Source organism: Phalacrocorax aristotelis, chromosome 4 (genome assembly GCF_949628215.1).
Source record: "Phalacrocorax aristotelis chromosome 4, bGulAri2.1, whole genome shotgun sequence".
Classification (NCBI taxonomy): Eukaryota; Metazoa; Chordata; class Aves; order Suliformes; family Phalacrocoracidae; genus Phalacrocorax; species Phalacrocorax aristotelis.
This window is the reverse complement of record NC_134279.1, coordinates 17,700,634-17,726,967: the sequence shown is the minus strand read 5'-3', so window position 1 is coordinate 17,726,967 and position 26,334 is coordinate 17,700,634. Positions and strand designations below refer to the sequence as shown.

The window sequence follows — 26,334 nt, the reverse complement described above, 5'->3', positions numbered from 1 at the left end:
AACAAGGACTCTATCCTGAACAGCCACAGCTGTTTATTTCTGGTACAAGCATCTGGATGCTTTTCTCCTTACTACAGATGATATGGCAGCAAGAGAAGTCTGCCCCAGTGCTCTAGTCACTGCAAGAGCTTGTAGTCAGGTTTTTGCTGCAGGGAATAAAACGCCTCCCCTAACTGCTCGGTAAGAAACTTTTACAGTACAAGTTTTAGGTTCCACTGAGGAGCTAAGTATCTACTATTACAGCAACAAAATAGGCTTTTTGATCAGTAGATTAAATTTAGACTTTAATATAAATTAACATCAGTGATGTTATGAACAGTCAATTTATATGTAGGTAATTATCCACAAATCAGTTTGTGCCACATTCTTCACCGTTTAACTGTAATGCTAATATTGCTTTTATGGTGTTGAACATCAAGCACAAGTTCATCTCCAACCTGAACTTGGATGGGCTCATCAAGAACAACTGCAGCTTGTTTCCAGTGTGAGGACTCATCTGATGTATTCAAGCTGTGGTCTTCATCTAGATGTATGTGATACCAGAAGGGAATTGCAGTGACTTGGCCAGACTTACAAATTTGTACCTAAAAATATTTAAAATATTGATCAGTTCTATCCTTTTCAAAGAAGTAAGAGAATAAAGCCATTCCAACCATTTCAATCCATTTCAGAGATACCAGCAGACAAGTAAATACTGTAATTGCTCATCCTGGCTGAAAATGTCAATAATGAGCAGCGCTGCAGAAGAGCAGTTAAGTGCACTTCTAATGTCATGTATACACAACTCACCTTGACTTCTCTGCTGGAGCTGTTCAACAGAGGGTTCATGAAATCTAGCCTTAAAAGCTCTGCTGGCTTGCTCAAGGGTAGACATGGTAATGTCGCGAGATCCAAATACACACGAACAGGTACCTAAGAGTATATATACCACCACTTCAGGCATCAATAGCCATTAAAAGTTAGAAGAATTAACCACAACGCAAAAGCTTCTAGGAATTATTGTAATGACTGTAAGAGACAGCCAAAATGCAAAATATACCCTTCTAATCCCTTTTGAAATGTGACTGTTGGAATACATGGTGATGAAGGAGATGGTAACAGCACAGTCACTTTTCTGTACAATAACACCACATCTTTCGTTACTCAGACAAAAGCTCCCCCAGGCCAGTTCTAAAACAAATATTACCCATTTTAGTTTATCCCAAGGTCCCTGTCTGGTCACATAAACCTCTCTAACTTCAACAACATGAAGAAGCTTCAGCTCTTCAGTTTTTCTTGCAGTTGACACCAAAACAACAGTGAGACAGCTGCAGACTTTGGAACTGTGCCTGGAAGACACCCACCAACTTCATACCTTGAATTGGTTGATAAAAGGGGCTATATTAAACCCAAGAGTCGGTTCTGTTCCTTGAACAGCACTCTCCAGTAGAAGAGACTCCGATTCTACAAGCATCCCATATACCAACACGTACTGTGGGAAAATCTTCCCTCCACTGTTAAGTAAACATCTGTAAAATGAGAGAGATTTCACCTCTAAAGCATGTCATTCAACAGTAATGAAAGAACATTTAAGAAAGGCACACTAGTTCTTCTCTGAAGTCAAGTGCTCATAAGCATTTGAGTTTGATCCCATTTGACCAGACAGCTGTATCATACAGAAAAGGAAAACTTGTCATATAATACTAAAATTATGGAACTAAGTAATCTTTTCTCAGTGTAAGTACTGGAAATGGTGATATTTCACAATGAAGACAGTGGGATTTATTCATAGTACCGCCACATAGTTCTGAAGGACCAGCAGAAATGCTTCACGAAGCTGGAAGCCAGGAAGTGCATGCTGTTGGGGGGCACTGGTTAAGGAGGCAGCATACCCATAGGGAAGCAAAACCCAGCAGGAGTTTTAAGTCACCCTTCTGTAAGTGTTTAACTGAAGTTGACAGCAATACAGGAGACAGCATTCTTTCCTGAAAGGAAACACCTGAGCCTTGCTTGGTCTCTTGCTACAGAATATCCCGCTACTGAGAGCAGCAACACAATAGAAGCTTTCATTCAGCATAATATAAACACCTCCAATTCCATACAGATTGTTTTAGGTTTCCTTCTCCTATAGCAGGCCTTTTTTCATAGCTACCCAATGCCTAAGTAGTGTGTTATTGGATGTATTTTCATGGCAACAGATCTGAGTTTGCATATGACAAAAATCAGAGTAATTTCCCATTTGCTATTACAGCAAAAAAACCTTTCAAGTCATCCAAAGATTTATTCAAAACTTAGAAAAGGTAATAAGCATAAGTCAACTGGAATATTCTGCCATCACTAAGCACGAGGATGAACAGAGAAGATTCCCTAGCACCACAAAAGGGGATAAGCCCTTTTCACATTTACTTTTTTTGGTACCTATTTCCATTATTTTATTTCTCTTGCTCTGTGTGCCTTCCCACCCCTCCTGCCATGGGTAACAGCTGCCTCCCTGGCTGTTCTAACACCACATTTGTCTTTTAGCAGTAACTGTTTCGACAACGGTTTGACAGGTACATGAAGCTGGGCTTTTCTAACCTTGCACTATCTAACATGCTGGCTATCCTGTGAACTTCCTACAGACCAAGCTTAATATCTTCCGTTCGTATTCTTGCACACAAAAATAAAGAAGCCTATGAAAGTGAAGTCTTGACACTTTTTTAAAGATACATGTAATACAATGGTCACACCAGAAACACTCTGGGAGGTCCAACCCATTCAGAAAACAAGCTTTTCCTGCTCTACAGAACCAACATGACAGCAATTTTGTAGTTAGAAGGAATATTTGCAAAAGTTTTCAGATTATTACAGATTCCTAGGCATACTTTTGTCCATTTATACTGTACCTGGATATTGCAGCCTTTTCCATCACTTCCTGCTGGATTAAACCTGATGTCTCTATAACATCCAAGACAATAATACTCCACAACTTGTCTGATTTGGGTCTCTGTAGCACCACACTTTCATCTTCTAAGTGGCTGAGCCAAAATTCTAAGGTTTCCTTGGGGAAATGGTTAGCTTCTGATATCACATTCAGTGCTGCCTGATGCTGTTCTTTCTCAACTGAACTGTAGGCTCTAACAGGTCCAAGTTTGCCAGCTATAATTGGCAAGATGGAGAAGCCTTCAGATACATCTAAAATGTACAAAGGATCAGGAGCCACATCTAGGGAGCTCTTGTTTCTACTCTCTTGGAGGTTCATCGCACTGCCATGTCCATCGACATCCATGGACTGCAAGTCCTTACGTGGATTTAATGACAACAGCACTTTGCCCATGGCAGCTTTAAAGCATTCGTGGTACGGTGCATTGTTCAGCAGGGCTATTTCTGTGGATTCCAACACACATACTTGACCGTTGCCATCCTGTTTGCTGGTCGTCTGAAGACCAGCCAGAGCATTACATAGTTCAGCCTCATTGCCCAAACTCAGTGAGTCATCCCTGTCACTGAAGTCCATCCCACAGTCTGAAGTCGAAGAAGAAATCTTCTGGATCTTCAAGTAGCAGTCTTGGCAGCAAACTTCCATCATCACAGTATCTCCAGTCTTCACAGAATAATCTTGGCAAAACAGTAAAGAGAGTCATGTCAGATACTTTACAGCAAACATCAGTACAACTGCCATACGGTGCTTTAAAAAAAAACCTCAAAATCAAAAAGCATTATCTCATCTCTTCATTGGTTGTTACTAGTGTGCATGAAAGAATTATTTTAGTCTGTAGCCCACAAGCTCAAATCTCTGATTGTGTGTAACCACTTGCCTTAAACTGCCCCACACTAGGCAAAATCCATTTATTCTCAAAATACAGAGCATCTATCACAGAAAGGCGTAAGTGTTCTGTCAACAGCAGAGCTGAACAAAAACATACTGGTAAAGAAATTGCTTTTGCTTTTAAATGCTAGATATTAAATATCTACATTTTAATACCTCCTGTAGACAATGGTAAATTTGTAGTTACAGAGCAAACAATAGCTACAGTTTAGAAAGAGTAATTTATGCAAAATAAATTTTACTGGAACATTTATGGTATACAGCTCAAAACGGTCTTTGGATACTCTCTGTGTATGTCCTAAGAAAGTAAATCCACTGATACGGTCCAGAATTTAAAAACAAAAATGCTTGTTTCACAAACATTTCTTTCAATGGCAACATGGGCTAAAAGAGCCTCTTCCCTCCTCTACGCTTTCGGTTGAACCATCCTATGGCACCCTACTGTCTATGGATACTAAATTAGGAGGAGCTGTGGACTACCCCGCAAGGGTAAAGAGGCCTTACAGAGAGATCTGGATAGACTGGAGAGCTGAGCAATTACCAACCGTATGAAATTTAACAAGAGCAAGTGCCAGATTCTCTACCTGAGACAGGGTAATCCTGCTTATACGTACAAGGGGGAGATGAGAGGCTGGAGAGCAGCCCCATGGAAAGGGATCTGGGAGTTTGGGCTGACGGCAAGTTGAGTATGAGTTGAGTGTGTGCCCTAGCAGCCAAAAGGGCCAGCTGTGTCCTGGGGTACATCAAGCACAGCATAGCTAGTCAGTCAAGGGAGGCGATTGTCCCACTCTACACCGCACTGGTGCGGCCTCACCTCCAGTACTGTGTGCAGTTTTGGGTGCCTCAATATAGAAGGACATCAGACTATTAGAGTGTGCCCAGAGGAGGGCGACCAGGATGGCGTAAGGCCTCGAGGGCAAGGCTTAGGAGAAACAGCTGAGGTCACTTGGCTTGTTCAGCTTGGAGAAGAGGAGGCTGAGGGGTGACCTCATGGCAGCCTACAACTTCCTCAAGGGGGGCAGCGGAGTGGGAGGTGCTGATCTCCTCCCTCTAGTGACCAGCAATAGGACACGAGGAAATGGAATGAAGCTGTGTCAGGGGAAGTTCAGATTGGACATTAAGAACAGGTTCTTCACTGAGGGTGGTCAGTCATGGGACCAGGCTCCCCAAGTAAGTGGTCACAGCACCAAACCTGTCAGAGTTCAAGGAGCATCTGGACAAAACTTTCAGTCATGTAATTTAGTTTTAGGTAGTCCTGCGAGGAGCAGGGATTTGGACTCGATGATCCTTATGGGTCCCTTCCAACTTGAGACATTGTAAGATTCAGTGAAACAGGAAAATGGAAAATGGGTGAATGGAGAAGAGAGGCTGCTGGAAATTACACCGCCACTATGTGTGTGTGTGTGTAACAGTATTCAAGCTGAGCCTAAAGTGGGGGTGAGGGGTAGGCAGGAGCGTTTAGGTGTGTCTTTGTGGCAGTAGCAGCTAGCAATTCCTACCTCACCTCCCCCACCTTCCCTTCACAAGTCACATCTTGACAAAGAAGAGCCAGTCGGTAGCCCCACTTCTTGGGGTTGCTCCACAATGCATTTCATTCAGTATAGAATAAAACCAACTTTAATGAAAAGCGTTCTCCCACATCTTAAGCAGGACCCTTATCTGCTTCATAGCAGAGTCCCGGGAACACGCCCTGATACAAGGACTATGCCCTACAGTCCAGAAACATGATCAGGAACCACCTCACAGCTGCTTCCTGTTGAACTTCTAAACCTATCTGCTGCCACTTCCTTATCTCTGAGATAACCTAACTATCTCAAAACCAAAACAAAACCAAGTTAATGTACCACAACAAGATAATCCACAGGACGTACCAAGAAGGCCCTGCACAGGATAGACTGCCTGTTCCCAGCAAGTTTCTTCACTGGGACTTGTAGACAGAGCATGCTCATCATCAAGCTGTAGAACAAACCACACCACAATAGCATCTAGTGTTCCTCCTTCAGTGACTGGCAGGCTGAGCTTCCAGGGCTTTCTAGCTGCAAGGCTTTTCAGCTCCTGACCAAAGAGAGAAAGTGTGAGAGAGTTTCTTTCCATAAATAAAAAGTGTGGTTTTTTTACACCAAGTCACCCAATTTCTGCACCAATCCACAAGGGCACCCAATAGAAACCTGAAGTTATCAACCTGCTACAATACCAATTATCATCATTAGTACTCACTAGTGTAGGAACTGTCTTCCCACATGCAAGTGCAGTTATCCACATAACCAACGTGCATCCATCAGCCATTAAAGCAAACATGCCTACATCTAAGAGCACACCGATTTTAAAACACTGAAAACTGCGAGAAAGGCTTTAGACTGGCAAGGCTTGCCTTATGAAAAGTAACAAAACCAGAGCCAGTCTTTTGGGCTAGATTCAAGTCAATGCTTGGGCACATGCTTCACTTTAAATCTGTGTTCAATCAGTTCTAGAAATACTGTATGTAAACACTGAATTCACTCAGAGGTTTGGCAAAATTGTTACAGAAACAAAGTCAAACATCTTTGAGGATATTTTCTCTACTGCCTGGGCTATAGGCTTTGTGTAAATCCTCAGGCATGTACAATGTCAATGAACTAAGATCTCCCCTAAATGGATCAGGTTATAAATTCTCCAATACTCCTAAAAAGTTTTAAATATGTAACAGGAATTAAGCCTTCTTCCATGTACAATTTATTTTCCTCGTTAATTACCTTCTGCTGTCAACATTCACAAACATAAAAGGCCCAGCTCTAATGTCTTCGACAGTTCTGGCATAAACCAGTTGACAGGAGGTCAAGCACAAGGGATCAAAGATTTTCTTAGTCACAACCATTCCACTTAGTAACAGCCTTTCCTAAACATTTATCAGCTTCCTGATCTGCTTAAGTCAACATCTGTCCTCTCTAAGTTTCAGTCTTAAAATACACAGGGCAAAAGAGACGTTGCATTCTAAGAACATGAGCAGCAGTCACATGCTGCATTTTTTCATTCTTCAGTCTTTGTTCTCATTCCGTGTTCTCCAAGAGTTGGCCCTACCTTTCTTCTCACAATTGAGATAGGTGAACAATGCATGTGTTAAAACTACTGGATGGTAATGAAGTTCATAATAAAATCTCACTGCTCTTCAATAAAAGTTTTGCTGCTAGTCATTTTTTCATCTCCAGTTGAGGCTGTACATTGAAGTGATAAGTTGAAGCTTTGCAGGCAGCAAGCCCCTTGAAGCAAACCAGCAAGAGCAAAAGCATGCATCTGTTTCTTGGTTTCTGGGTAGTTAGAGCTGTTTAGAGGAGTATTTGATATTAAAAATATTCTTCCTGATTATTCCTCAAAAGCAGCAGTCCCAATGTTCTCATCCGCTGGTTCTAGTGACTGTAGTGTTACATCCCTATCTTGTGGCACACAACAGTTAAAAACCTACTTGAAGGCAGTGATTTCAGCTTTCCCTGCTCTCCACTGTGCTGCTTATCCTGTATTTATTTCTCACATTTGTCCACTGCATGAACCTGTTTATTATTTAGACATCTGTAACTGAACAGCTCTAGTACATCAGGATGACAACTAATCAACTAGTGTAGTTAAAGAGACAAAGAAAATACAGCAACGATGCAGGAATAGGCAGTAAAAAACCCAAAATGATGCTATGCCACATATATCCTCTGAATAAGATAACTTGCATTTAAAAAAAAGTACATGGGACTACAAGTAGAAGAAAAAACTGCAGAAAGAATGCAGTTACTGAGTTTACTATGCCTTGATCCAGAATTTCACAATTATTCCACACAGTAACTTCTCATGAGAATTAGAGAGAGCCAATATCTAATTGTTGGCAAGAGCACAGTTCCTTTAGGGCCTGGAAGTGAGACTGAGCTTTAATTACTGGCTGCTGAGGTAAACACCCACTTCCACTCCCAGTGCTGCCACCAAACACGCACACAGGTAGTACCTGGCTACGTGCAAGTGTCTGTGGCCTGTAATCACAGCCACATCTCGTTCCCTTGCCTGGGAGGAACTGACCTGGTGCTACTAATAATAGCAGTAATAAAGTCAGCATAACTCGCTGCCCTTTTTTTTTTTTTTTTTTTTTTTAATTTTGACTTGTTATCATTATTTCTCTGATCTGTAGTGATGTCTTTGAAACATCCTACAGCTCAGTTTGAGAAACACTATTGTACCATATTTTGAGTCTTTTCCTAAGTTCTGTCAATTTAGGTCTGGACAGTTAATGCAAACAGAACAAATGCAACATCCCTCTCATTCTTTGAAATACAAGTTTAGAAAATGGGTCTTTGAAATTAACTTAGTGGTGCTAAACAATTTCTTATCTGAATTTCAATCTTTAGTGGGTAATTCTGTTACTCTTTGTAAGTATGTCAGGTCTTTTTTTATTCCAATAGGAACACAGGCAATTTTTCTGTTTAGTTTTTTTAGCTGCACTGATCAAACACCCAGGTGTGGCCATACTAAAACAAAAAAACCACCACAATCAAACAAGAAAACCCAGGTTGAAAGTAACCTACCAGTGTTTGGAACCGCCATGTTTGCCCAGTGACAAAGTAACAGCAAACAGTAAGAAATTATTCCAAATAAATTAACTGCATTTCTTCCCTTTACATTTACTTGTATCTTACTGTTTCATGACAGTAACACTCCATTAGCCTAACTGAAACTTCAAAGGAACACTTCTGAAACACGGTTTAAAGAGTAACACTGTTCTTTACTCTTTAAAATTATCTTTACATGTCTGCCAGCAGGCAGATGCTTAAGCATAGGCATCTCTCACACAGGAGTAATAGTTTCTTATTGATGGTAGAAGCAGAAGCAACATTAGGTCACAGAGAGATCGCTCCCAGTAGTATACTGAAAAGCCTTGTCTTATTTCATTTTTAATCTCAGGATGTCAGACAAGCCGACTAGGAAAAGCTATTGATTTAGAAATACTGCAATTCCTGGCCAAGTAATAGCCAAGAATAGATTCTGTTATATAAACGAAATTATTTTAAGCTCTGACTCAACGCTAACTCCTCATCACAGGTCAATGAGCAAGAAACACACCAGAGATCAGATGCCTCATCTTTTTAGCATGCTCAGCTGCGAGTGGCTGAGGTCCTTGACTTACAGTTCAGGCCTATTTAGTATACACATACAAACGTATTTTGTGCAAAATACACAAAGTAATACTACCATATTTTAGAATGCCATTTTACAGAAATACCTAAGAAACCAAAGGAGCTGAAGGGTGGAATCTAACTGGTTGAATAGGATAAGATAATTTCTTCACCTTCCCTCTCTTTTACACTTATCCATCAACACTTACAGACATTTTTATGCCAGACATAAAATACAACCTTTCTCTTTTGTCAAGTTTCTTGAAGACTCTGACTTTAGAAGAATAAACTAAATCAGCTCCACAACTGCATAAATCATTTAAGATGGGTCTATTGCATTCTTCCTCCCCCTCAATGTACTGAGGCTGGCAGTAGTTTGATTTTGGTGAGCTGGTTTAGTTCCCTAACCTGTACCAAACAAAGAAAAAACTCCACCTTCAGAGACTCATGAGACCGTCATCTGATGAATCACCACACAACCACACAAGTATTAAAACCAGCAGAGGATTTCAGTGCAGCCCAGCCAAATTTGCACTTGTGAACTGTCCTGAAATTGAACCCGGAAAACGAATAAGATATTGGGCTCTCATTATTCATAAATAGATTACTTATGAAGGATGTAAAAAAAAAACATCATTACCTGCAGATTGTTGAAATCTACTGTCATTACTTGACAGGGTTCTGTCAGAGGCACGTAACCTCCAGGAACACGACTGAGTTTCTCGGTGGTGTAAGGTTCGACAGTTTCCTCTGAACCAGCAGAGGCATATGTTGGACTGAAGAACTGCACTGAATTTGACAAGTGCACACCAGCAACTTCTTGAGTCCCCACTCTGGGAGTAAAGAGAAAGAGGGAAGAAATTAAACTTCAAATAAATTTGACGAAAAAACCCAAAGAAAATTCTTCTCAGACTGGCTAAGTATTTCTAAATGCATGGAGTATAATAATAGAAAAAAAAAATCTGTGGGGTTTTTGTTATGTTCAGAGCAGCATTAAAGCACAGAAAATGCACATCACTTTCAAGAATCAGAACTGAATGCTGTTGCTAGAAACTGAGAAAAAGCCCAATAAGCCCTTTGTCAAAGGCCACATGCCCTGTGATAATAATTAAAGCTTTGCTGCTTCATTAGACAGGTAATGAAGGTGTTTCTTTCAGGTGAACAGAATAATCAGAACAAAGAGAGATAGATATGCAACAGGAAAAAGCATTTTTGGAGACTGACATAAAACTAATTTTGCAGTACCTTTATATATTTGCAAAGCACAATCTGTGCAGAATAAGGCATTTTTCATAGTTATATAGCCGCAAACAAAGTCTCAGCATTGATTTCTTGCTGGAAAAGGCTTTGATAACTCAGAATATATGTATCCACTCTTGTAAGACAGAAGATCAATTAGATTTCTAGAAACAACCTTATATGAAAAGCTTCAAAGAAGAATGTTATAACTGCTTTAAAACACTTACATACACTGTCCATTCCATAGGTTTGAGGACTTAAGATACATTCTCATTTTCAAATGAGTCAGGAAGTTACATGAGACCAGTCTTGCAAAAGCTACACATCAGATTATTCTGAAAAAGTACATTTGTCTGTGAAGGATTCTGTGCTTCCCATTGAAGTGACAGCTATCAAGCAAATCTACATTCTTATAGTGAGATCCAGCACTCAATTTCAAATGACAACTAGCTAAATTTCTATTTCTAGAACTATTTTTAATTCTGTATCGCTTTCTCAGGAACCTCCCCTCCCTGCAAAAGATCTTCCTACAACTACGGATGACTAGACAGTCTTTCTGATAATATTCTTATCAGACATAATCATCTCCTTGAAGCTCCCAATCACAGAATTGAGTAGGTTGCCTTTTGTCATAACCTAGATCCTTAGGCAAATATATTTTGACCATTATTCATAGCTAAAATACAGAAATGAAACGGACTTTGGAGCAGATTTGCTCTTCCCTAGCAATAAAAGCATATGTGACATACAGAAAGCATAAAGTAGGAAGTACTTCACAATAAATACTAAAAAATACAGCAACATTATCAACAATTATGATCATCTCACCTGCTCAGTCAAGTAACTTAGATATCAGAACAACAAGGATGATAATGTATTCTCCTTCATTTGAAGTGTATTATTTTCAACTGAATACTACAACTGCAGCAGAACAGCTGCTGTACACGGCCTTCACTGTAGAAGAGGTCAGCAGATTATTATATTATCATAAACCCTTCTGGCTTCAATACATAAGCACAGAAGTATAACCACTCTATTGCCTCTCTTTCTGGGTCCCAATCAACTAAAACTTAAACATTTAAAAAAACCCTGAAGCCTGTAATTCTTACATTGCATTAGTATTAGTACATTAACCCATATTCTGGCATATTTTTTTCAAAATTACTAAGTGTAGATGCACTAATGCAGCAGACCTATGTTCTCCTAGAATATTGCTTTACTGTCACATATGACTGTTGAAAGCCATCTAGTTCAAACTTGAAAAACAGTATGTGGTATACTGTGGTATCTTAAAAGTTTTGTGGAAGTCTGAATTTATCCTTAGTAGAACTCAAGTCTTCTCCCAACTTTGTCAGTTCATTTGCTCTTCCGGAAGTAAACACATTTCACATGGATGTGAAACAACCCCGTCAAAGAGACAGCAATGACTTCAGGAGAAAATTAAAGCTAACCATAAAAAAAAAAAAAATCTGTAACACCACAGCAGAGTTAGGCCCTACAGTCATTCTAAGGAACACAAACAATGGGTACAAGTAGCACCAGCTATAGTAAAGAAACATTACAATTATCTCTAAAACATCAAGTAATAAAGCTACAATAAGGAGTAAACTGGCACAAAACTGTAAAGATCACTTAAGTGCACCAAAAATAGAATTACAAGAGAACTGGTATGACTTCTCTAGAATTTCACTATATCCTAGGGAAAAAGCCCTAAAAACCAGTCAGAGCACAGGTAGTGCACCATAACTTAAAACTGCTAAAACAAAGGGATAGAATACGAAGCAGAAGATCAGATCAAACACAGACAGATGACAGTGATATGCAAAATTATCCACAACTGGAGTGAAAGGGGATCCCCTGCCTCAGCAAGATGAATCAGTGTTTGATGACAGATTAAACACACTTCTAGAAGCACATCAGAAAAAAAAAAACCTCAGGTATTCAATAGACTCCTGGGCTCTACATCTACTAATAACCACACATGAAAAAAATTAAATAATGAGAAAAAGCTCTACGAAAAGTTGCATTAATTGTACAGGACCAACTGTGCTAGATGATATAAAAAGCATAAGAGAGATACTTTCACACTGCTATTTCATTAGGCATCCTGCTCACAAAAAAAAAAACAAACAACAACATCCAAACCCTAAAGTTTTGCTGTAGATCATGAAAACCCTTATGGAAACGTGGAGACATGCACATCAGAATAATTCAAAGACATGTGGAAACTTTACATCTGAGAATAGGCAAGCATTTTACATAAAGCTTAATAGCACTTGCTAAAATAGACTTAAGACAAGTATTCTTACTGGAGCAAAAAGGGATCTCAAACTATATGAGGGCAGGAAATTTAAAAGTGACATTTTTCTTCTTCCTCAGCATGTAATTAATTTGTGGCAATCATTTCATTCCTGCTAGCCACCTGACCTTAAGCTGTACTATTAGAATGGATTGTTAATTGAACAATCCAAAGTTACAGTACATTAACTTTCATCCTGTTTAAATTTTGTAAGGAACAGTCAATGCCATGTTTCAAGGCAAACACCTATCTTATAATTGATGAACAATTAACATCTAAAAGAAAGGTCTTCTATGACTATCTACTATGGGAACTTCTGTCTCTTTCTGGCCATTGTCCAGGTCTACTGCATTAGAATAATCACCATGCAGCCTGGCTGTTTTATATCCAGTACAATGAAGCTCCTGTAAAAGTTCATGTTTTCTTTAATCTGTAACGACATTAATCCTAAACAAAATACATCAAGCCCAAACCCCTCAGAGACTGTCTCCAGACAGCAATACTGTTCTAGAAGATGAGAACAAAAATGAATAGGAAAGGAATTGGTACATAGTCAGAACGGATCTCAGCAAAATAACCCTACTGTATGCTAATTCAGAATTAGGCAAGGCACATATTAAAAAAAAATGATAGGTAGGGTTATTAACACACAGGCTTTCCAAAATCCTGTCCTCATCTCCTGAAAGGGTTAGATCCAGCAGTGAGGTATGGGGCAGATTATAAAGAGGGTAAAGCGAGGATAAAGGCCAAATGTTAATCCAACAATCTCCAATACAGAACCTAAGAAATAATTTTACTATTAAGGAATTAAATTTCTTTAGTATGTGTTAAAGGCATGTATTTCAGCATAACTGAAAAACAAGAGTTTCTGATGAAGTGATCCAGAAAGTCTGAACCACAAAGGGGAGAAGAAAAAAAAGGAAAAAAGCCTGGAAAAGGGATAGGGAGGGTGAGAGCACAAATCTGTTTAGTGAAACATACAATCAGCCGTTCAAAAAATAAAGAGAACTGTAAATGAAGAATCCTCAACAAAAACACCAGTTTCTCTTCCCAAATAACAAACATGGGTTCAACTGTGCTAGAGTTTGAACATACCTGTGATGTCTACGTATCTCTCTGCATTCCACTGCCATCCCAAATACTGTAGCACTTGCAGGAATAACTCTGCCATAGTCTCCAGTACTGACATCTTGATTTTTAGGCTGTGAAAACAGGAATAACATGCAACGAGACAGTGACCTATTCCTGCCATTACTGCAAAGCCTGGGTTACATATTAATGAGCCATTCAAAATTACAGTCAAAACATCAGTAAGTTCTTAGTGACGAGTAAAGTTTCTGGCCTTTTTCATGCCAGTTGACCATGAGAGTTTCTTAAATGCTGTGTTTCAATATACTCATGCTTCAGTTTTACTTTTCAGTCTACTACTTCCTCTGTGTAATTCTAATAGTGTTTTAAATTTGTATCCTGTTAGAATATAGTGAAACATTTGAGGACTTTTCTTTTATGCATCATTGCTGTACTAACACTAGAGGTCATCGGTTTCAGTTCAGTACAATACAAAAGCTTTCAGCCAGATAAGATTCTTTTTTTTTTAATTAGCTGGAATCAAGGCAACATCAAAATAAAAGAGAGTTCCTTCTCTTTCATAAGACCTAGCAGAGGTTAACCCACATAAGACTCCTTGTCATATTACTTTGCTTAATATATGCTAGCTAAAATGCAAAAATACATGAAGTGGAATCTGAGACTCAGTGGAATTGTTCAGTCTTCCAAAAAAGTTCAAAGTTAGCAAAAATAAATGAAGAACATAAGAATATTAAGGATACGGCATATTTACTAAATTATAATTGACTGTTCCCTAGTGTTATAATGTGAAATAATTCTACCATAATTCAGCATTTTCTGCTTAGACTGACATGACTTTCTACTGCTAGTTGGTATTTTAAAATGACCAGGTTGTAATCAAACTTGCAGGAAAAAAGTGCCTTTAAAACACACACAAACCCCTTTGGTCTTACTTACAAAGGGACGGGGGGAAAAAGAAGAAAAAAAAAAAAAAAAAGGAATGAACAGTGATCAGGAGTGAACCATCTCTATATGATGGAAGGTTACCTCATGGAAACATGCATTGTAAGTACCTGTCTACTCAGAACATGAGCTCACAGAAGTACAAATGCAGCTGCCTCATTCCCTTTCACCAAAATCAAATCCATAGAACAAATCCAGATCACTCATTTTCAAAATATCAATAGATACGAAAAATTTACAAGACAGTTGTTCCTCATTCATGTACATCTGTCAATGTGCGCACATACATATACATATATGCACTAATATATACCAAACAAAACAGGAATCCCATTTATATATATGTACACACCCACACCACTTACCTTTGGTTGTAAAAGTAGATATTCCCAAGCATGTATCAAGCTCTCCACAATTCCTTCTCCAAATAAACCAGCATCAACTGTTTCTGTGACAACCAAGGAAACTCTACGTAAGAAAAAGGACACCATGAAATACAATGTGTAACACATCCCTGTCGACAGTCACAGAATCACAGAATGGCAGTGCTTGGAAGGGGCCTCTGGAGATCATCTTGTCCTTGCTTGAGCAGGGACACCCAGAGCAGGGGGCACAGGAACGCATCCAGGTGGGTTTTGAATGTCTCCAGGGAAGGGACTCCACAACCTCCCTGGGCAGCCTGTGCCACTGCTCTGGCACCCTCACAGGAAAGAAGTTTTTTTTCCTCATATTGAGGTGGAACTTTCTGTGTTCCAGCTTGGGCCCATTGACCCTTGCCCTGTCACTGGGCACCACTGAAGAGTCCAGCCCCATCCTCTTGACACCCTCCCTTCAGATATTTATAGGTATTGATGAGATCCCCCTTCAGTCCTCTCTCCTTCAGGCTGAACAAACCTAAGACTCTCAGCCTACTAAAGAAAAAAACCCCACTATACCAATGTGAGCTCAGAACAAAACTTTTACCAGTGTTCTGAAGTTTCAATACAAATGGGAAATTTAATTCTTCCAACAAATGACATGTTTTGAATTGTTGTTCGAAGTTTTTCGAGATGCAGATAGAAGAGAATAAATACCGAGCAAGAGTATACCATAAAGCTTCCTGTTCAGCATTTATAAATAAATAGTGTGGGAAGAATCTAGCCAAAACAAGATGTTTCAGCCTGGGCACACAGCCAATGATACTGCAGAATATGTATTTTGTCTGAATCTTGTGCAAGAGTAAAACCCTAACAAACCTATAATCGAAGCACAATAAATTACTACACAGACTAAAGTCCTAAATTCTTTGGATTTAAACCAAAGCTCATAGGGTATGGTAAGACATTTCCAGTACAGTAGCAATTTATTCCTGACAGGTGACATCCAGTAACTCATCATATACACTAAAAAGATACATATGATCAGTTACTGTATCTTGGCTGACACAATTAGACAAGGCTTGACTGCCATGCTAAACCATGGAAGCTTTATAATTTCAGATTATGAGCCTGTACCATCACAAGACACTATTAAATTTTAGTAATTAGAAGTAAAATGGATTGTTTCCTTCCCACATTTAATCTGCATCCCTAGTAGTGGTGAGCTGAATTGATAAACCAGTCCTTTGCATATGCCAAAACGAACAAAAATGTCCTCAGATTTCCACCTGCTAAAAATTTACAGATCCTCCTGAAGAACCCCTGCTGAATGGGATAGTGAGCAAGGAGGAGCAGGGCAGCCTGGATGATGCATACTGAAAGCTGTAATGCTGATCAAATTCTAATTTGCCAAGAGCAATTCCAAGCCACTCATTTGTCCCAGTAGGTCTTACTATGGGACATTACTTAATATTGGGAAAATAAGCTACTTCATTTTTCAAAGCACATGGATCTCTGCTATACAGACAGGTGGGTAAATGTGTACGTAGAAACAAAGACCTTAATACAAACACAAAAACCTATTCTCACAGGACAAACTGCAACACCCTTCCATTGGATTTTACTCCAATAACTGAAGCCACACTCAAAAGCCCCGACACTCACAGCTAGAGGAAGCCCAGCTGCCACCAGCCTTCCAGATGCAACCAACCAGGAACCCATAGGTATCAGGTGGCACCTTCTCACCTCCAAACAAAGCGGCACTCTCCTTAGCGGACAGAGGGGAGAGGGGGTTCCCCTCATGCCCTGATCAGAAGGGGCAGACAATATGCAATTTCTGATCTCTCTGACAAATACAGAAGTTGACATGGAGGTGCAGGGGTGTCATACGTCCCAGAAACAGTCTTCCTTTGCAGGCCCTATTATATACCTCCATCCTATTCATGGGCTGCAAAAGTGAGCCACAAGTTAAGTACAGAAGTGTGTAAAATGACTTTTATGTTGCCATCATCTAACTTTTCTTTTCTTGTTGCAATATAATGGCATATTCTTCAAAGCTCCCACCATTAACGAATTAAAACTCCTTAATTTATGACATTGTTGATCAACCATAGAAATCAGTATGATCTAAACGACATGTGATCATTTCTGCACTGCTCTACAAAAACTCTAAAAAAGCTGTACACAGAACCTGCTCACATGATGGGTAATATCATAGGCAAAGTTATTTCCTGTTTAGGCCACAGAGTATTTGCTATTTCCTTGAAATTAAGAGCAAATTAAAAATAGTATCACAACAGAGCGCATCAACGTACCTTTCAGGTATGTGCTTTGGAATTTCTACATCAAGTGACTTCAAATGCAGAAGTTTGATCTCTTTTTCCATATTATTTGCTGCCACTACATCACGGGCAAGTTCATACATGGTTTTTGACAATTCACAGGCATAGACAGAAGATGCTCCTGCCTTTTTTGCAAACATACTGAAAAACAAGAATTAAGGCTTTTCCCTTCCAGTTTAAATCATTTTAGGTAAAACATAACAAGATATTGAGTTTTCTTAAGTTTTACTTCTGCATCTGCTTCATATTTCTAAGAAAACAGTTCAAGTCTAAAAATCATCAAGTGAACTAGTATCTCTTGTGTTAACATCGGTATGGCACAATTGGATATCCTCTTGATATGCTAGCACAAACACCACCACCACCACCACCCCCCACCCCCAAAAAAAAAAACAGGTAGCACAAGGATACTCCCCCAATTATGCTAAATCCACCCTTTATACTAGACTCAATACTTAAAGACAGAACACATGACATTACAACTCCAAAACCAAACATGAGCAATTCAATTTATAGAGCAGTTATTGGTACACAAAAGCATCTGCAACAAATAATAAAGGGTTCAAAAAATACCAGACGCTAACCTTCAGACTGACTTCTGAAAGCTTTGTTTTCTTTCTTAAGTTTTGTCTCAGTAAAGGCATGAAAGTAAATTTTTTTTTCACTAGCAACCAAATTTTGTTAGACAACAAATACGTTTCCATTAAGTTCATACTAAATATACACTAATGACACACCTCAGAATTCCTGTTCCTGTTCCAATATCAAGTACAGATTTGCACCCTGAGCGGACGGCGTTCTCAATTGCTCTTAGGTAAGTGAGGTTCCTCTTGGTATCATTGAGCATGATGAAGTGCCAGCGTTCCACAAGCCAGTTCGCAACACGGTAAAAATTCTCCTTTGCATCAGCAAAGTCTGGGTTAAGCTTCACTGCTTTATGAAAATATCCAGCTGCTTCATCTCTAAAGCCCATTCTAATAGTAAAGATGACAAATAAATAGAAAGCATGCATTCAGCTTCCAAGTATCCTTAAATACCTGTGGATCTGTAAAGGTTTATAGCAATTAGAAGACCATAGAAATATTTTGCATTAGTTAGAAAGATTATCTTTAGAAACATTGACATTACCTTAAGAAAAAGAATGATTTAGAGCTCTACACCAAATCACTTTAAAATGCAAAGGCAGTCCAAAAATACTAAATGTACCAGTCTTCATCCACTACTACATCCTTTGACAGCCTAGGACAAGTTTTACAAGAACTTGCTGCAACAATATGACAGCAGCAACTCTGCAATGCAGCCTCACAGATTTTCAAGTCAAGAGCATGCTACAAACCCCAAAACCACATTACTGTATTTAACTGAAACATACTGTAAAACAACCGAATTTTGAGTTACCAGCGCTTACATTCAGCAGCAATTTTGAAATTAGTGAACGTGAAGTAAGTTTTTACAATATCTATAGCATATTCTCAGATCAGACAGCACTAAAAAGCCCCAAAATCTATGAAATGCAAGAAACGTACATTCTAATACAATGCTGGGAAAGCTGTTCCTTAAAACAAAGAAATCACAAAAAGCAAACATAATTAAAACTATCTGGATCCACGATCTCTGACTTCAATCTTAAAATTCAAAGCACCAAGTTTTGCACTGTTTGGAGAAAGCAGGGAAAGAATGCTTTACATTAATATATAAAAGCATAAACGCAAACCATTTAAGAATAGCCCTACACAGTGCAGTATACATGACCAGCTTCTTCACTCCAAAGGTCTGTTGTATGTGACCAGAGCTAAAAGACAGTATTCAAAGGCAGTAGTTCTTAGGGATCTAACAGGAAAGAAAGGAAGAACTTGAAAAATTGTACGTTAACCGCATTTGTTAACACAGTGACTCTGAATAATATTGGTCTCTTTTTTGCTTAGTAATTCCTTAATAAATTGATAGAAAAATATCTGACAACAGTGCTTTTACTTTTAAGTTTTTACATTAGTAGAAGTGCTTTTACTTTTTTTTTTTACTTTTGCTGTGACTATCAACATTTACCTTACTATTGGCTACTCTATTTTAAACTGACAGACAGATATGAAATTCAACAGTACACACTATACAGCATTAAGCATATGCTTGCATTTACTTCTTTTAAGCACATTTTATGCACTCTGCTGAACTGGGGCTAGTTAATGAACATACAATATGAAATACAAAAACTGAATATACATTACTACAAACCTGAAAAGATGTTCTCCCATACTATTACATATCACTTCGTCATTCGGATACAGTTCAAGTGCTTGTTCGTAACAGTTAAACAGATCTTGAATCCGTGCCAGAGAATCTAGCTCTTCTGCCCATTTAAAGAGACTAAACTGAAATGTTTCCTAGAAAATAAAACATATACCACTGATTTGCTGGTAGTTACCAGAAGTAGGGAACTGAGCCCTGGAAACATCTAGAGGTATCCTGATGTGTGCCTGAACACCCTCATTTACCTAAGCAGCAGCATACGATTGTTTGCTCTCATCCCAAGTTAGCCAGCTCACTTGAAGAAGCAGAAATAAGCTCTCAGATATTCACAGAGTGCCATCACCCAGCAGTGTCACTAAGAGCCTATGTGCTATACTAATGCATGCTATACTACAAGCCAATACTAACAAGGCCCTAGTTTTATTAAACTTAGTTGACACACACAGGCTAAAAGAGAAGTGTATCAACTCCCTTCCCATAGGCATACAGAACTTATTAAAGAAGTTCCTTGGCTGTCTCCATTATAGCCGTTTTCTGCTTTTATTTTGAAGACTGAATAGGAAAATCAGTTACATACATCAAATCATAAGCACAAAATATATCACAAAGCCTCCAGAGGAACACAGTAAAAAAAAATGGTTTAAGCAACTCAAAGAATACTCACTTTGACACTAGTTTTTAACTCAGGAGCTAGATTTAGTACCAGGAGATAGTGGGCATACGCAGTTCCAAAATCCTCGTCTTCCAGGCAATGCTGAGCACTCTGCAAAGACCTGGAAACCAGCTCCCACCTGCCGGCTTCCTGACCACCTCTATGGTTACAATTAAGTTTAGTGGTGGAGTTGGGCATTCTGAAGGACGTAAATACTTGCTCTTCCTAAAAAAAAAAAAAAAAAAAAAAAAAAAAATTTGTGTATACTGTAGGCCGAAAAGGTCGCGCACAAAGGTGACAGATCAAACAACGTTTTAATTTTCACTATCATTAGTAAAGACTTCCTCCCTTCCCCAAAAATCCTAAGCATTCAAAAACATGCTCATCTTTATACCACTAATTCCATCAGCTTTAAAAACAAGTGTTCACCACTCAAAAGTCATGTGTGCATCACATTTATGTTAGACTAGGTCCTGGAAACAGGTTGCAGTTCTTCGCATATTGCAATTAATTTTTGTAACGCATATTTTCACATGTCTCTAACCAAACAGTTTTGCACACTGGAAGCTCACGCATTCCTAAGTTTCATAATCAACCACAAGATCTTCATAAAGCAAAGACTCCCAGAAAAAGAGCTAATGAGCTCACAGCATATTTTACATAAGGCAACATGACTATTTTTTCCCCTTAAGAAAACGTTTGCATTATCAAAATCGAAATGCACATTTTTATTACTGCCTTAGTTACCACCTTAAGTTTTAATGCTTACTTAGTCAAAGGGCCTAACACCACCTTCAGGATCTTCAGATGTGTCCTAAAGCTGAAGAAAGCGAACGTTACACGGAGAGGGACTGCAAGAAACACAGCACAATCACAACTAGGGTTTTTTTTTTGTTGTTTGTTTGTTTTTTTCCTTAAAACAAAACAAACAACCACCGGCCGCGTCTGTAGGGAGCACCAGTAATTCAGACAGGGCCGTGCAGTATCAGGGAAGGCCGTGCAAGGTCTCTTCCGCACGGCCTGGGGTGCCCGGGGGCAAGGGGACGAGGGGCCGGGACGAGGGGCCGGCTCCGGGCGGCGGGGAGTGCGGCGCCGCCGGGAAGCCTCACAGGCCGCACCATCCCCAGGCACTGCCCCACTCGCGGGGCGAGCCCCGGGGCCGCCGCTCCGGCGCGGGGAAAGCAGCGGGGTAGGATGGGGGGGTTTGCCCTGCGGCCGGGCCAGGGCGCCGGGCGCCCCCGGGGCCATCACCTGCTCAGCGCGGAACGGGGCTCCCAAACACGCCAGGCGCACGCCGCTCGCTGCCGCCATCTTACTGCCGGGCAGACGCCACCACGCATGCGGAGAGCGGCAGGCGCGGAGCCGGGCGGGAGGGAGGGTGCCGGGGCGGCCGCCTTCCCGCCCCACCGGCCCCTGAGGGGGCGGCCCCGGAGCCCTGTGCCCTCGCCGCAGAACGGCTCCCGTAAGCCGCCCGCGGCGGGAAGGGGGGTGTCTGCTCAGCCAAGGCGGTCAAGGCCTAGCGCGGGGCTGCGGCCAGTAAGATTAAAAATATCATTTTCCTTAATCTTTATTTCCGTTCTATTTGTGGCAAGAGGTATTCTACCCCTCCCCCCCCAGCTTTTTTCTACAATTTTAAGGTGTAGACATTCGCTTCCTTTATCTTTTATTTGCTTAAAGGAACAGCTGAGATTTCCATGTTTAAGAACCAATAAAATAATTAGAATCCCAGAAACTAGTATTACAGAAAAGCTAATGCTCTGAAGGGTGACAAGAAGGAGGCACTATACAACTAAAACAAAACTCACGTTTATTGGTAAGTAATGTTTTGAGCAAAGTACAAACAAAACTCTTTAAATTTATATTTTTAGTGCTAGTTTAGCTTGTTACTTTTCAGCTGAAACATGGTGAATTGACTAGAAACTGTCTTACCAGTTCTTCATCTCTCCCTCTATATATGTGGAATAAAGGTATTTTCATTGCCCATGTTCTTTCTGCATCCACATCCAATCTTTCAAAGCTGGTGATTCAGCTCACACAAACACAGGACTAGAAGTGACACACAGCAATGCTAAATCCAGTCCCTTGCCTTTCGATGCTGTTCAGACCTGTGCTACAGATAAGAACTACCACGTTAAATACTTACAGATGTAGTGTAAGAAGTGCCTGTTGTGCAGGTGCTGCCTATAATTGACCGGCAGTTATGGTGTTCCGCAAATTTAATTTTAATTTCACTGTTGGTAAATCACAAGGATGACAGCTCAGGACAACATTCACATCACCTAGTTTTAAGTCATAAACAAGTCCTAGCTGACTTGGGCCTTTGACTAACAACTCTACTCTGCAGCAATAGAGATTGCAAGGAATAAAATTCAGAGCTTTGCTCCACATCTCCAGTCCCTTATTTCGCTCCCTCCCATGCCTACAACACTGCTTACCTTCTTTCTCTGTGGAGCCTGGCAGGTTGCCTGCTCCAGGGAACAACAGCACGCAGGGCCCTGGAGTGCAGATCTTTTCCAAAAAAGGCAGAGTTCATTTGGTCTTGTCCTACTTCTGGGACATGACATTTGGTCATATCCCAGACAAACTGGGACAAACAAGGCCATGGCATTGTTCACTAATTATGAAGTGTTTGGAAGTTGTTTATCTTTACTTTTCTTCTCTAAAGCGATGCTGCTCTTCCAGGCTTTTACAGCTGTGGATATTGTATATGCCTTCTCTTTTGAGAAACAAATGAGTACCACTTAAAAATGTCAGGCCAACATTTTTAACATGATGAAAATAGCTCAAATGGAGGGGGAACGTGAGTCCAAATGAAGCATGGTGGCAGTTAAACTGTAATCCATGGCAAACTTAAATATTACTCTATCATACTACCAGAGGGGGGAAGTCTAGAAATGTTTTGAGAGAAGTAGCCCAAAACTGAGAATGGGCAACTGGAAGTGCACTAGAATCAAATTCTGACAGAGGAAAAACATGCTAGAAAAACATAAAGTAAGAACTGGTGATATATATACTTGGGCTGAATGAAGTCCATGAGGATGTGCAAATACTAGTATCAGAAAGTATCAAATATCTTATATGTGAACTGAGGTCTAAAGGAGGATGTAATATTTTAGTAAATCAAATGGTATCAACAAGCATCCAGACCTTCCTTCAGTTTTGAAAGAAAAGCTATGACCTTTAAATTAGTTACAGATGGGAAACAAGCTCCTCTGAATTTAGCTTAATTATGCTTCCCTGCTAAAGAATTATAGTATGGGGAAAAGCAAAATATTAGCATTGGGGGGGGGAGGGGGATAAGGAGGAGAGGGGGAGGGAAGAAGTACAGGCTATTATCACCTGCGGACATGTGGACAGCAAGGTGTAACAGGAGCTGGACTGTATCAAATACTGTAATGAGCCACTATCTCTGTAGCTCCATTCTCCAAACTTGTTCAGCCATATTTTTTTCTAGTTAGAGCAAATGCCAGACAGCATAAATGCTTTATAGTGCCTATTTTTAAGCATAAATTAAGTAGTACTGTGTGCTAATTTGACCCATTTGTGGGAGAAGATTACAAAATAGTGTCACTGTAAAATCCTTGCAATTCACAAGAGTCAGTTCAGTTTCAAGGTTGGGGAGGATATTTGTTAATTTCATACTCAAAACTTTTTAATGGAACACTTCAGAAAAAAAACATGGCCACAGAATATGATGTTTGCATGAAAAAGCATGCACTGCATACTAAAATAATTTGTTGGGTAAAGCTTGTGCTGTAAAGGAGTGCCAGAAAGGAACACCCATCTTATCAGATATACACAATTGCCATAATAATCATCAAATTGTTTGACAGCAGAATAAACGTTGGTCTGCATCACCGGTGGTCAGAGATCAGTCTGTTTCTACTTGCACTCTCAATGGACAAGAGGAGAGGGAGCACTCAGCCCAGTGGTACCTCACATATGCATAAGGCCCCCAGCATCTTGCAAGCCAACAGTGATGACACAGTCACGAGCAAGATGGGAGTTAGAAGGAAACTCTGTAAGCCTTCAATAAACCCACAACAGAACTTTTCTACTAATGGAGGTAAAAGTGCTTAGATGAGAAAAAAACGACAATACCTTGGAAGGATGCTGCTGCTGCTAATTGATGTTTTCAACAACTCAATAGAGCTGCATGTTGCAAATGGTGGGAGCCAGTATCAATGCTCTGTAATAAAATGTCAATAAAACTGAAAGTTGAATTCACTAATTTCTAACCCATCTCTGTGTAACATACAGACTGGAGACACAATGACAGATCAGAACACTGTCTTTCATGAAAATCAGGATTTTGAAGTGATCAGACAAGAATATAAGGAAGGTAAGAGGGAACAAAACACACCACTATGCTAGTGTATGCCTATTGTATAAAGTGACTTGAATCATGCTTGCAATGAATGTCGAGGGAAAATAACCAAAGCAAAGATAAATGTATGATATATGGACAGGATGTTGGCAGAGCTTCACATAGTCAATCTATATCTAGTCTGTTAAAAGAGGCTACAAGAAGGCTGTAAAATTTGATGACCTTGAGTAGGGAATGGCAGAAAAGAGGAGGCTTTTCTAAGCTGCTGATATAAAAACACTTCTAGCCTTAATTAGTGAAGAAAGTGCCACTCCTTTTATTGCTCATTAGATAGGTATTTTTCATCCATTTAAATTAATGGGTTATTATTTCTCCTTGGCCTTCCATCTCTGTGGTTTGTTGTTTGTTTGTTTTTTAAATCTCAATTCTGCCATTTCAGGGTCCGACAATGTTTTGAACTGGTGGGTCAGGTTTAAGAAAAGATATATTTAAATATATTTTGGAGGTAGGAATCCAGTATGTTGTCGGGATACCAATCCTGGACAAACAGTGTAGAACATCAACATAATAGTGAATTTTCTTCCTTGCTTTATTATGTAAGTACAAGTTAACACTCTTCATTCGGGGGAAAAACGTGTTATGTGTATGTATTTCTGCTGGACTACCACTGCTCCTTTTAGCTGCAACTAGAACGGAATACATTTTTACTTCACATGATTACAGCAGGTGGACCAATCTCCCCTAATGGGCCTGTCATGGTAAGACAAATTAAATTTTAGACCTGGTGGTTTTTTTGCCAGCTAAAAAACTCAGGGCTAACCTAAACATTCACATTTTTTCCTTTTTTTTTTTTTTTTTAAACTTGAATGTCAGCAACTCCATACAATGCATGCAATCCAATTACTTTACAATACTTCAGTGGAATTATAATAGGGAAATTACATAATTATAAACAAGCATGAAAAATATTATTCTAATTTTAATCCTGAAGACAGCTACAGGACAAAGTAAACAAACTATTCATGGAAGGCATACTTACTCTTGAAATGCTGCTCCAGTAATCTAAACAGAGGTAGAGGATTGTTCGCTATTTCTTAAAAGTGGGTTTTTTTAAAATTGTTTTTAAACAGAGTTTTGAGTAGCATAGTAACTTCTCAGTTAATTAATATTAGAAAATAAATATCACAGCAGATAATGTGATCTAGTATGTGGGACGCTTGGCTGAAAGGGTCTGCTCTCAGCAGCACTTCCCTGGCCTGCTGAGATTTCAGACAAACGACCTGCACTACTAAGTAGCAGCTGATATGGAGGGACCACGCTCATATTTAAGACTGCTTTCAGGAACTAGGATTGCTCATGAGCCTCCACATCAAGACCCTTCTCCCTGCCCCTTTCTTCACACGACTGTGTTTTCTTATCTTCCTTATCTACAAGAACAATGAGGAAATGATCTTCGCCTTTGATCACAAAACTCTCTGCTTACTCACTTGAGCTCAGTGACCACTGACTGGTAGGTAACGCACACCCCCAGTCTGGTTTCTGAAGCAGACTCTCAAGTGGGTAGTTATTTAAAAAACCTAAACATTTGCAAAATATAATCCTACCTGATATACTGATTCTACAAACAGGAGTAATTTTAAAGGAGACTCCTGGAGTGCCCGCCTATTTCCATACACTACTTCTGCAGGTCAGTGCCTGGGGTCATACAGAGTAAGGTTGATAGTAACCCTGCCAGCTATCTTCAACTCAGTCATTTCTACAAATCTTAGGTTCTACTTTTAAAAAGAAAGATAAAAGTTGTTTGTTTTTTGTTTTAGCGTGAGTCTTCAAATTTTAAGTTATATCCAAAAAAGGTGTTCTTATGTTGTTTCTCTGGCCAATGCAGGCTAGGCTTAACTGCAGGTCCAACAATAATACATTAAATTAAT

The 26,334-nt window shown here is 39.6% G+C and overlaps 1 protein-coding gene across 4 annotated transcripts; it reads right to left on the bottom strand.

Annotated features, from left to right (window-relative positions):
- Positions 1-271: 271 nt before the first annotated feature.
- On the bottom strand, positions 272-21,421 carry PRMT9 (protein arginine methyltransferase 9). Of its 4 annotated transcripts, none has more exons than XM_075090427.1 (14): positions 21,331-21,421; positions 20,849-20,930; positions 20,092-20,304; positions 19,413-19,561; positions 17,918-18,154; positions 17,154-17,321; positions 14,848-14,950; positions 13,547-13,653; positions 9,554-9,746; positions 5,659-5,842; positions 2,865-3,576; positions 1,355-1,508; positions 790-912; positions 272-584 (listed from the first exon to the last, which is right to left on the bottom strand). In XM_075090427.1, exons 3-14 carry the CDS (start codon positions 20,275-20,277, stop codon positions 369-371), a joined length of 2,532 nt encoding a protein of 843 aa, XP_074946528.1. In that variant the 5' UTR covers positions 20,278-20,304; positions 20,849-20,930; positions 21,331-21,421; the 3' UTR covers positions 272-368. The 4 variants fall into 4 exon arrangements, with proteins under 4 accessions (XP_074946528.1, XP_074946529.1, XP_074946530.1 ...); XM_075090428.1 differs by having other exon boundaries at positions 20,849-20,899; XM_075090429.1 differs by lacking the exons at positions 20,849-20,930; positions 21,331-21,421 and having other exon boundaries at positions 17,918-18,225; positions 20,092-20,210.
- Between the last annotated feature and the right edge of the window lie 4,913 nt (positions 21,422-26,334).